The sequence below is a fragment of the Pygocentrus nattereri genome, chromosome 20 (assembly GCF_015220715.1).
Source record: "Pygocentrus nattereri isolate fPygNat1 chromosome 20, fPygNat1.pri, whole genome shotgun sequence".
NCBI classification, from domain to species: Eukaryota; Metazoa; Chordata; class Actinopteri; order Characiformes; family Serrasalmidae; genus Pygocentrus; species Pygocentrus nattereri.
In genome coordinates, this window is record NC_051230.1 from 17,818,577 (window position 1) to 17,831,531 (window position 12,955).

Sequence of the window (12,955 nt, forward strand, 5' to 3'; positions counted from 1 at the left end):
ACCGTTGCTTTATTCAGATGATAAATACAATGAAGTCTTGGTCAGAAACCCTAGGTTCACATCTTCTTACCGGAATTTCTGGTAAGTGGAAGAGATGTAGCCGTTCATGGATGTAAGATGATCACTCCCGTCCTCGAACAGCTTGTTGGCAGCGGCATGCTGCAGCATCTTAGCCACAGAGCCCAGGTTCCTGCGTTGGTCTGAATGCAGCTGCCCTCCGGCTGTCATGTCTATGATGTCGAAACCATCTGGGGCCACTATAGCCGGATTCATGTACCGGTAATAGAGAAGGTTCCCTACAATCTGTTTTAAAGCAGAAAGCAGAAAAAGATCAGTTCTACTACAAGGATCTGGACAATTTAAGGCATAAAACAGAATAATGAATTCCTGTGTTCCTGAAAAGAACATTTGGTCTTCTATAATTCATGATTTTTTTTAGCAACAAGCTTTTTCTACTGAATGTAGGACAACTGAGATATTTCATATCTGACCTTTAGAAGATCGTCTTCAGAAGCATCAGGGAATTTCTCATGAAGCGTATTCTTCAGAACCTTAGCAATGTATCTCATGCCATACCTACATGAAAAAAACATGAAATGATTCAGTGGAAAACTATAATTTAAAGTTGTGAATAAACTTTGAGTTGCCAAAGCCCATTACATGATCATGGCGATGTAGAACATGGAAGCTGTCTAGCTAAATTCAGTAAACTGTGAAAAATGATAGGCTTTTTTGCAACAGAGAAGGACTAAAGAAACATTAGTTTCAGCTAAAAGTGCAAGAAGTAGTCAAACCAGTGGATACTGGGAGATGATGGAAAGTACAATATTATTATTATTCATTTTCATGGTAGAATCATCAAAGTTGGCATAAAGATTCAAATGCTGACCCAAAGCCTTTGCATTTCACACTTAACTTACTGTGCAAACTTTTATCTTTCCATCATCTCCCAGAACTCACTGGTTTGAGGACTTCTTACATTTCTACATACAACATTCTACATTCAACAAATGGTAAGAAAAATATAAAGGTATGCTTGCTTTGAGTATGCAAAGTGTTTTAGCAAAGTGAAAGCCAGTTTAAGAGAAGCCTGGCACTTCCTTTTTCTTCTATTATATGAAAAACATGACTGCAAAATGCTAGAGGGTGCCTGCAAGGGAGCGCTCAATAAATGGGGCTAAATGGAGATAAATAGCTAAAAACAAAAAGTTAAAATAGGATCTAACCACTTATTCAGGACCTTCCTTTAATTTGAAAAAAATTAAGGATGTATATTTCACTAAAAAAGCAAAGAAAACTGACCTGTAAATTTCCCTTTTTTCTAAAGAAAACAGGTTTTTGGACAGTGGATGCTAGTATTACTTCTACTGAGTGCGAACTGGTTGGTGAGCTGATCAGCTCGTTGGCTGAGTAAAGCAGGTCACGCTTACTGACATCATGAATTTACAAGAGGCGCTGTTATAAAGTCCTATAACTGGAGTTTAAAAGCATTTAAAAATAAAAATGTTAAAATGTTTAATACAGTTCTTTGTCAGAAAATGACTGCATATGTCTATGTTAAAAATGTATAAGCTCAAATGCTCCATATTAATCCATTTATTTTGGACTCGCGCAGGAGTGCCCTCTAGCATTTGACAAATCTGTAAAACATTTGTGTGTGGCAATTCTCCTTTCTTCACATTCTCTAGTGTTAAATTTCACTTTGCATCAAGTTCATCTAGGTGAACATTAACTCCGCAAGTTAGCGAATCTCGGAAACATCAGCCAATTGAAAACAAGGCTCTGAGCCGTGATGACTTCTTTCTGAAAAATGCTAAACACAGAAACGTTCCTCTGTCAGTATAATGTCGCTTGTCATGCATGACAGCGTAATTTTAATAATGTGTGTACTGGTGTGGGTGTAAAGATGGGAGGAATTAAGGGGGGAATTGCAAAATATTGTTCATTCTAAAAGGGACCACAGTCTAAGATCCCCTGATGTAAGCAATATGAGAGACTGTTGAGGACTATAATTATAGTAAGTTAAGGTTAAAAAAGTAAATAATAAATACATAAAACTACAAGGCAAGCCTGGCTTAGTCACACTGTGGTTGTACTGTCGGTGGTACTAGCTTACAAGCTATTGTTTGATGTCAGTGTCAATGATATAATTTTTGTTCACATAAAAAAAATGAAATACATCTTGTATTCTAGGGCATTTTTGATAATTACACATATTTGTGCCATGGCCACCTACAGCCCATTTTTACAGTCTCAGAATGTCCACTGCTTGGATTTGATCCAATTATTTATTCCTACATTGAGCACTGTGTTATTGATGTACTCTGTACTTTATTATAGTTGCATCCAGAACAAACAAGCTGCTTTGTTGATAGTGAGTTGCCAAAATGGTACCTTCGTATTATATGGTGAAACTTTTGCACAAGCATATTTCAACAGTGCAGGGACATTGACTATCCTTGGCTGATCTGCTGTGATATCTACTAAAAAGGCTAGCATTATATCCTCCCACAGCGTAACATTCGTATTAGAACTGAACTGGTCCTGTGGATCTCAGATTGCAGTCTTTTCAGCAGTAAAAACACAACACTGCACCCTAGTGGACAATGAAAACTAACATTTCACAGATAAGCATCTCAAAATAAGGCCTTACACTGAATCAAATGAAAACAATTCAAATGTACGCATTCAAATGAGTGTTATGTCTATGCCCAAATAAAGGAAAGGCTGACAGCATTTAGTACGTACGGGATGGTGTCCACTGATGACATGATGGAGCTCAGCACTTTGTCCGTGACAGAACGCAGTGTCTGATTAGATGCCTCCAGCCTGGACCTCACTTCCTCATGAGATAGAGCCTGTTCCGCTGTGACTTCATAGGGCAATTTACTGATAATTGCAAGTATAGAAGGAACAAAAAGGACAGAGGATGACCTCACCAAATAATTACGTTTAATCCAGAATGTTACATAATCCCGGAATTCAGTGCATTACAGCAATACTTACTTATCTCATACTGCAATTGCTACAAGCAGAGTAGTTCTTTTTAGTATGTGATACTAATGGTACAGTACACTACCAATGATGTTTTTTTTTATTTATGGTTTATTATTTCTACAGTTCTCATTTTAGACTAATAGTAAAAACATCACAATAGAACAAAATAAAATATCACATAAGAAGTTATACAGGGGGCAAAAAATTGCTAAACAAATCAATACTATCTTTTTAAATCTATTTTCAATTATTTTAATTGCCTCTGCCTTGATGGAGTTTGAACCTGGAACCATGCTTAACAGCTGACAGTGTTCATTTCATCAAGAGCTGCTCCTTTTTATTCTCCAAACATACCTTCATTTTCAGAACCTCAGCCAACTGATTAACGGGAAAGATGTAGAAACCCCCAAATTTTTGACAGGCACAGTATCATCATGTGCATAAGTTCTTGTCTGGTGTTTAGAGCATTTATGTGGCATCACCAACCTTGCCTCTCCTGTAGCTGTCTCTAGCTGGTTGACCCAGGCCTTGTAGATGTCTATGGGGTTAGTGTTGATGCCCAGGCTTTTGTCCTCGATGATTTCTTTTACCACTGGTGAGAGTAGCTGCCTTAGAGCGTTCTGACCTCGAGCTCCACGGTTAAAGCTCACCACCATCTTAATGACTGTTGGGTTCCCCGTCACTATGTCCTGGATTTGGTCCACCTTCGACCTGCCAATGTTGTTACAACAGTTGCAATATTTTTATGAAGGTGTTTTATTATGAACACAACCTGCTCAGTTGCATTTGGCCTCTATTTATTATGGGATGCATCACTGAACTTGATATTGCGATCTCATGTCAAACAATGGGCAGTAAGTTATTTTCTTCTAGCAAATAGTAAATAAGATTTGTAAGAAATAAAAATTCTTCAGATTGTAAATTGCATCACACGTATTAAGTTTAACCTCATACATAATGACTGAACATACTGACAATTGAATCATTTTCTACACAATGTAGGTTTTATATAGTCGTGTATTTCTTGCTGTTGAGGAATCTATTTGACACAGAATCTCTTGCAAAGGCATGGTTATATGAAATAAATATACATATTTGCATGTACCTGTCAGACCCTAAGTAAGCTGGCATGGAATAACACATAGAGAAACATGGTCTACAAGTTATCATAAATAAAAATTTCATCCATGACCTAAATATTCATAACATACATAGGATAAAAAAATCAGGAACATTTATTATCTCACTTGATCTCTTCCCTGAGGGCAGATTCAAAGAGCTTGAGAAGCAGATACTCCTCTCTCTGGTTGGAGGCGTAGTTATACAAAGTGAAAATCACTGTGTCCATAAACTTGGTGGATTTGTTCTGTGGCATCTGGAAGATGAGCTTGGCCAGATACGATGGATTTGTCTGTTTCAACAACAACAGAGAGTAAATATCCCTGACTGAATGGATTTCGACCCCCCCTCCCCTCTATACAAGTTAAAATAACAAGTTAGTTAAAATTTTAGGCAGACCCTATAAATAGAGACCTGTGTGATTACTGTGAATAACATTGTTAATTTACTCATTTAAAAATGTCAAAATTACATGGCACGTTCAATGCAAAGTTTATTGTGCTCTAAATATTATCACCTCACTTTAGATTAGACCTCAATTTCCAGATTTATTGGCTTGTCTGAATAAATGCTTGTATGACACACATATTACAGGCTCAACCAGTCTTACCTGTAGTAGGTAGAAGAGATGCTGGTAGGCCTCCAATCTCTTCCTTTTCTCTTTGCTCAGACCTTTGATGCCCTGCTTGTCACCCATGGCAAGATCTTCTTTGCTCATTTTGTTCTTTTTGGTCTTCATCTTTTTACTGAGTGACACCACGTCCTGTTGCAATAATGCACATAGTAAAAGTAAAAAAAAATGAATTAAAAAATGTATGCAAAAGTTTTGGAACCCCCTGGTCAAACAATATGTTTAGTTGATTTTCTGTGTTGTAGTCACTTTAAAAAAAATCAACAAAACATCAATTAACCAGAAATGTTCAAACGTATAACTGCATATGACTGTATATACGTTATTCCACTCATTAATAGAATTATTTCTAGTTATTCATAACTTATGTTAAATACTTTTGCTAGCAACAAAGAACACTGGAATTCCATAAACCATATTATAAAGCTCTGAAGCCCCTTCGACCAACCTAATGCTCTATATCATTAACACATGGGCAGATGTGCATAGCCGAGGACTAATTTCTCTGAGGAAGAAACTCTTGAGGGAATTAAAACTGATATTGTATTATTTGTAGATTATGAAATATTAAAGCATATTGCTCTGTCAAATCACACAATATCTCAATGGGTGGATTCAACAACTTCTGAAGATTAGTCAAACCTGAAGTGTGATCCTGTTTTTCACCAACAGTCCAATCTTAATGTCCATGAGGTTCAGGTCCTTCTCCATTTGTTGATTGGCGCGAATCTTAGTTACAACCTCTTCTCTGAGCCGTGTCATTTCCTGTTCCTCCTGCAGATCTAGGCCGCTCTGTTCCAGCAGGTGAGCAAACTTACGGACCACACAGAGAGGAGGGTCCTGAGCACCAGCTACAACACAATTAACCATAAACAGTTAACATTACTCCCCCAAAAAACAGGCATGAATTTTATCACATCAACAGCAGCATTTGGCTATTTTACTCACTCAGAGTTCTGTAATCAACTCTGGCTTTGTTTGCCTTCAGAAAAGCCTGGATCTTTATTATCTCTTTTTCCTGAAACAAAAATAGGAGTTTAAAAGAAGGAGCTGTTCAAATTATACCAATGTTATCATGATACCAAAAAATCTAAACACGCAGCACAGTGTTTTTTCATTTATTTTATACACATCTTTCATTTATTGAATTTCCAGTCAAATACAGCCATAAAGTTCAAGGTTAAGTTTATTTTCAACATCAAGAAAAAAGAAATACACTCCACAGAAAATGACACAGAATTATACCATTTTCTCTATATACTTTAATAATATTTTGAACTTCTGTTTTTTTATGTTTTAATCTTCTCAGAAATATCTTTTGAAAAATGAATAACTTGATGGATATTTTCTGTTGTTTTGACTGGAAATTTAAAAATGTCTCTGACTTTTGTACAGTATTGACTTTTTGTACTGTATGTATATATATATATATATATATACACACAGGTGACTTACATGGTCTTTGAAATACTGCAGTCTCTCAGTGTATGCTCGTCTGGCTCGCCACATTTTCACGAAGGACTGTAACTGATTTAGAAAATTGTCAGGTTATGATTTATATAAACATATATATAAACAAATACAGTAAGTATTCAAAGGTTTAAGGATTTTATGAAATTGTATCAAACCTTCATCCATTTAAAGTTCATACAATGACAGTGCACAACAGTTAAGAAAAAAAGTAACGGCTCTTCTTTGTGTCTCTAGTTTCGACACATTTTGTATTTATACACGACTGTCTTTATACAAGACTTTATACGCGACCCAGAAGGAGAAGCGTCTTAGAAGATGCGAGAGTGTGTGTGTGTGTGTGTGTGTGTGTGTATTTATACACTCTTCTAAAACTATATTAGAGATTGTTTACCTTCACTACAGTCTGGACATTGCTTTGTAAGGTTTGTAGTCTGTCCTTGTAGGCTTTCCTCTGTTTATAGCCCTTCCAGGATGCCTGTACACAAGTTAAACAAACCATGGATCATGTACACAAATATTTATGGGATCTATTAGCTAAAAACTCCATACTTCCTGTATAGCCTCAGCTCATTAATCAACACTTCTTTAAAATGTAATTGATATATAAAAGTATATCAAAAATATATCATGTGTTGTACAGTTATTTAAGTCTTACCTGTAGTTTGATTACTCTTGGCTCTTGTTGCTTTAAATATGCCAGTCTGTCACTGTAAGCCCTTCTCACCAGGTATCCACGAATACAAGCCTGTAGCTGTACGATGAGTGGCTCATTGGCCAACCACAGCTGTTCCCGATTGTACTCTGCTGTCACACTGCTCACAACACTCTAAGGTACATGGAGAAACACGATTCAACAGTGATCTTCATAATGGCTAATCATAATAATTAATTACTTGCTTGGCCTTAATGTACATTAATGTTTTAAGATTTTATTCCACTTTTAAACATTTCTATTGCTGCATTCATCTTAAAGGCTCACATACTTTAAAGGGTAGCTGATGTAAACAAATACAATAATAATTGAAAAAAATTACAGGTTGTCCTATGACAGTGAAAATGTGATATTGCTATAATCGCGACCTGAATGTCCTCTTTTGTGAGCTGTGTGCTGTCATGGATGAAGTCTTCAGGTTGTACCCATGTCCCTTTTTTGGTTTCCAGGTCATAAAAATAGTCATATTTGTCCTTGATTCTGTGCTTCACCCACATACTACCACTATTCCCTATGTAAGTGGCAAGAGAATAGAACATTGTATTAGAAATCAGTAGTTAGAAATCAGTTATTTTAGTATGTGAACCATTCATAGAGTGTTTTCCATTTGGTTTACATCCTCAATCTAAAATTATATTTATCAGTTAATAACTGACACAAATATTCAAGCACAAAGAATATCAAAATAAGAAACAGCAAATTTTGTGTTTTTCATGCTACTTTGTCCTTTTCTGCCATGTTCTCTCATTTTTCACAGAAAACCTAAATCATATTATAGCTATCATAACAAAAACCTCTGTATCCTCTAACAAAACTCCAAAATGGTAACTTTATAATACATGAACAAATCATTGTCAAGTAGTTTTGGAGCATTTATATTGATTCATTCATCATGAATGTATACCAAATGTAAAGAGCAGTTGGTATTTGTAAATGGTGAAAAACAATAAAATACACTTCTATAGTGAAATTTTTTTAAATATTTAAAGTTCTCTACAGTGACAGAAAGTCACCTTACCTTCTTGTATGTGTTGATCCTGTAGCTGTGCTAGTTCAGTCTGGTAGGTGGGTGCACAGTCAGACAGCACTCCCCTCAGTCCTGCACATGGATTCTGCAGAGCAGCCAAAGTTTCCTCATTGTCTCCCACAGCTATCACTCTGTTAATGTCGGCCACTGCTTCAGCCACTGCAAGGACACAACGCACGGTCAGCTTGTAGTCATTAACCCTTTATAATTATAGTTATTGCCAGTGGTAATTAAAGCTCTGTGTAATTTTGGAACTGTACTTTCTCACATGTAGCTTATTGAAACAAGTGGGGTTTTTAAATGATATCACATTTGTGTTTCGCAAGTATTCAATTATATGGTGGTCAAGAAAAGTTACTGCTGTGTGTACAGTCATGTTTTGTGATTGATATATTAGTTTGGTGATAACATCAGCCAGTAACCATTACTCATGGCTCACTAACTAGCAACTTGTGTAGGTCATTCAAATTCACAATCTCACAATGACACAGCAGAGCCTATATAATAAACAAAATAATAATAAAAAAATAAAAAAATAAATAAATATATATAGTCCCTTGAAACTGATATTCTACCAAACAGCCGGGCCCTATTATAAATATCAAAACACAAAACAACAATCCAGAAACAAATTGAGGATCTGTAGACTTATTCTCTACATATCAGACCATATGGTTGTATATCAAATTTAGGGTGCCTCTGGTAAAATTACGTTTCCTTGAAAATAAGTGAAGTATACGTCCTCTACAGACAACACACGTCTTCACATTTTAACATACTGAAAATGTATAAAAACAAATAAATACAAATAAAATGTGACCTGTGACCCCCCCCCCCACTCCAATATGTTTAACTCGGAAAATACATAGAAATTGTGCACTAAAATTTGCTGGAAAATGTCATATTTAAGTGTGTTCCCTATAGAGGATGTGTTAACTTACACTATATTGCCAAGAGTATTCAGTCACCCATCCAAATAATTGAATTCAGATGTTCCAATCACTTAAATGGCCACAGGTGTATAAAACCAAGCACCTAGGCATGCAGACTGCTTCTACAAACTTGTAGATTTGTGAAAGAATGGGTCGCTCTCAGAAACTCAAGTCCTGTCATGAAATTTCTTCACTACTAAATATTCCACAGTCAACTGTCAGTGGTATTATAACAAAGTGGAAGTGATTGGGAACGACAGCAACTCAGCCACGAAGTGGTTGGCCACGTAAAATGATAGAGCAGGATCAGCGGGTGCTGAGGCGCATAGTGTGCAGAGGTTGCCAACTTTCTGCAGTCAATTGCTACAGACCTCCAAACTTCATGTGGCCTTCAGATTAGCTCAAGAACAGCGTAGAGAGCTTCATGGAATTCCAAGGCCGAGCAACTGCATCCAAGCCTTACATCACCAAGCGCAATGCAAAGCGTCGAATGCAGTGGTGTAAAGCACCGCCACTGGACTCTAGAGCAGTGGAGACGTGTTCTCTGGAGTGACGAATCACGCGTCTCCATTTGGCAATCTGATGGATGAGTCTGGGTTGGCAGTTGCCAGGAGAATGGTACTTGTCTGACTGCATTGTGCCAAGTGTAAAGTTTGGTGGAGGGGGGATTATGGTGTGGTGTTGTTTTTCAGCAGTTGGGCTCGGACCCTTAGTTCCAATGAAAGGAACTCTTAATGCTTCAGCAGACCAAGAGATTTTGGACAATTTCATACTCCCAACTTTGTGGGAACAGTTTGGGGAAGGACCCTTCCTGTTCCAACATGACTGCACGCCAGGGCACAAAGCAAGGACCATAAAGACATGGATGAGTGAGAACTTGACTAGCCTGCACAGAGTCCTGACCTCAACCCAATAGAACACCTTTGGGATGAATAAGAGCGGAGAATGTGACCCAGGCCTTCTTGTCCAACATCAGTGTCTGACCTCACAAATGCGCTTCTGGAAGAATGGTCAAAAATTTCCATAAACACACTCCTAAACCTTGTTGAAAGCCTTCCCAGAAGAGTTGAAGCTGTTATAGCTGCAAAGGGTGTGCCGACATCACATTATCCATCAAATTAAACCCTATGGATTAAAAATGGGATGTCACTGAAGTTCATATGCGTGTGAAGGCAGACAACGAATACTTTTGGCAGTATAGTGTATTTTCACTTGGAAAAATTAACAAAACGTAAAAAAATTTTGCATACAACTGTGAGCAAATCAATATTAAACATTAAAAACAGAAGTTATATTGTTTTGAAATTACCATCACTGTCAGAAAACGTGTCTTGCATTTGCCAATATATTCTAGAACGGTGGCGTCAACAACCACCAATACAGTTTAGTCAGACGTTCATACAATAATCAGTCTTACGTTTGAGAGCGTCATCCTGGTCTTGGTTGGCAGTGTGGACTGCCTCCTGGATCTGGTCCAGCCACAGCACTGCAGACTCATCTCCTGATCTCTGTTACAACAAAGCACAGGACACTGAGTCAATAGAGGCATTAACACATACTCATACACACTCACTCACACACACACATACACTCAGTACACAAACACTCAGCGTCAACGCTCTTGTAAACACAACATACTTATACTGAATATTACAGGATGTAACTATGATAGGTAGGGTTGGGAGTCAATCACAAAAACAGTTGGCTCTTTGATTCCAGGCATTTGAGAAATGACAGTCCATTTCTGACTCAATTACACAAGCTGGTATTAAAATTGTGAAAGCCTGTCTGCTAAATGCATCATTCCACAACAAACACATCAGCAGTCTACATGTATTTTACTTCAGTCAAAGCAGAAGGTAAAGTTTTAACATTGAATACATTTCCAATCAAACAGCATCGCCCATGATTACTCTACCCACCCAATGAGTTAACCATTAAAATCTCAGGCTTACATACTAAGTCTTATTATTTAGCAACTACAGGCACTTCAGTGGAAACTGGCTGAGCTATTCTTAGGCTACAGAAGCATGTAATACAACTTAGGGCCCACTGGTGAGCCATTTAAGGGGTTAACAGGTACAGAGGAGAATCAGGTACTGTTTAGCTAGCCCCCATTAGTCAACATGCGTTAGCTCTGAAAATTGCCTTGCTGAAAATAAGTCATACAATGAAGCTGATATCTTGTGTTCCTGAGGAGACACAACATTCATATAATTCATCACAATGGTATGTATTTCATACTGTTTCATAAAATTGAGAACATTACTGTATGAAGTTGATTCTCTGATTCACATCACTTGGAATTGAAAACTGAAACATTTCTTGGAATCAAGTGAACATTTTTCATAGCTGTGAAACAATTTAAAACACTGTAATTACAATATCTAAGATGTTACATGTATTTTCATTACATGTAGTTTTACTAAAACTAAAAGGGATTTTCTATATTTTCTATTTTCACATGACAACAACCTGCAATGATGTACTTCTACTATAACACATGTTGTGCAAATGAAAAACAAACTGTTGCTTAACACAGACATCTATATAACAAGTCTTAGCCACAACATCTAAAAACTAATGAATAACATTTCCTCCTTTTCACAGGGACAGACCTGAAGAGAGGTTTAACAGAGCTCCTTAAATCAGACCAAGCACTGAGCAAAACATTTAATACCCACAGTAACTAATGGTGGATTTTACACAGCAAATATTTGTCCATTGTCTTCCTTTCTCTTGATATTTTGCAAGCTAAAGTACATACAGTTACAGCATTCCATTCTTACTAACAAATGACTAAAAAAAGAAGCTCAAATGGTCCGTGCTGATGTACATGTTCACCACTTCTGAGAAGCAGCCTGATGCTACATCATTATCTATTTTTATTCTGTGAGCAATGTGCCAAATTGAGATAGATTAAATGGTAGAGGGAAATGTGAGGAAACAAATCAGACAGCTTTAATTAAAAATTAAAAATGAAAACATTTTAGAATAAAAAACGGAAAGCCAAAGATGAAAACAGGAATATGACATTACATAAAAAGATTGGGTATCACTTTATTTTAAGGAACACATATTAGGACTTAATTAAAGTTAAGTTTAGTAAAGCCCAAATTAAACACTTAAGTGGTTTATTCACTATACATAAGAAGAAAGAAGAATTCCACAGATTTTATTTCATAATTTCTGCATGATTAAAGGGTAAAGCTGTGAGCAAAGTTATTCAAAGGTTTAATGTGAAACACTGCATTCTGGAGAACTCAGTGGTTACAGTGGTAGTGGTAGTGACAGTAACCAGATGTCTGAAGACTTTAATGCCTTTTAAAGATACATGAAATTTTTCTCTTTAACCCTTGTGTGGTGTCTGCATGTTTGTTACTCTTTGGTCTGGTAGACCCACCGCATTATTGTTTTGAAATCAATACAGCCATAATAATTTATGTAAAAACACCAGATGTTTAAAATATCACGGATTCTCCTTTAGCAGCTGTAGCCAGTCAACAGCCTGTTCAGGTTGTCCCCCTCACACACACGCACACATATATAAACACACACAAACACACACACACACACACACACACACACACACACACACACACACACACACACACACTCTAACAGCAGGCCATGTAGCTGGAGAACAGAGTGAAGGGACACAGCACCTCCACACTTTTATTCCCTGTGGGTTCACCCCAACACCACATGTGTAATATAAATGTGTAGGGGCAATACAGTGTGAAGTCACTGAAAATGTGTTATTTGTATGTATATTTCTATATATGTTCTTCACAGAAAATGAGTTAAGGCCAAGGAATCCGGGGATGAAATAATAATAAATCACATTTTTCCTTTGGTAAACACTGAAAATGGGTCCCACGGAGGCGCAGGTAAGTCCCCAAAGATTTTTTTTTTTCACATTAACTACTATTTTACAATTGTCAACGTTACATACACAACTCCAGAGATGTTTGTAGGTCTATTGGTGGTTTTGGATAGCAAATAATTCTCCAAATGTAGCCAATTTTCACAAAGATTCTGATATTCTTATTTAAGAAAAAACT

The 12,955-nt window shown here is 36.9% G+C and overlaps 1 protein-coding gene across 1 annotated transcript in view; it reads right to left on the bottom strand.

Moving 5' to 3' along the window:
* The window catches only part of iqgap2 (IQ motif containing GTPase activating protein 2), an 87,035-nt gene that overhangs the window by 16,673 nt on the left and 57,407 nt on the right, over positions 1-12,955 (bottom strand). Inside the window, exons 16-29 of the mRNA XM_017695563.2 lie at positions 10,309-10,399; positions 7,951-8,118; positions 7,301-7,443; positions 6,876-7,046; positions 6,612-6,695; positions 6,203-6,274; positions 5,696-5,765; positions 5,390-5,598; positions 4,727-4,879; positions 4,245-4,408; positions 3,484-3,708; positions 2,749-2,889; positions 492-576; positions 71-303 (exon numbers count right to left, since the gene is read on the bottom strand). Coding sequence (XP_017551052.1) covers positions 71-303; positions 492-576; positions 2,749-2,889; positions 3,484-3,708; positions 4,245-4,408; positions 4,727-4,879; positions 5,390-5,598; positions 5,696-5,765; positions 6,203-6,274; positions 6,612-6,695; positions 6,876-7,046; positions 7,301-7,443; positions 7,951-8,118; positions 10,309-10,399 — 2,009 coding nt within the window. The remainder of the gene's footprint in view (positions 1-70; positions 304-491; positions 577-2,748; positions 2,890-3,483; positions 3,709-4,244; positions 4,409-4,726; positions 4,880-5,389; positions 5,599-5,695; positions 5,766-6,202; positions 6,275-6,611; positions 6,696-6,875; positions 7,047-7,300; positions 7,444-7,950; positions 8,119-10,308; positions 10,400-12,955) is intronic.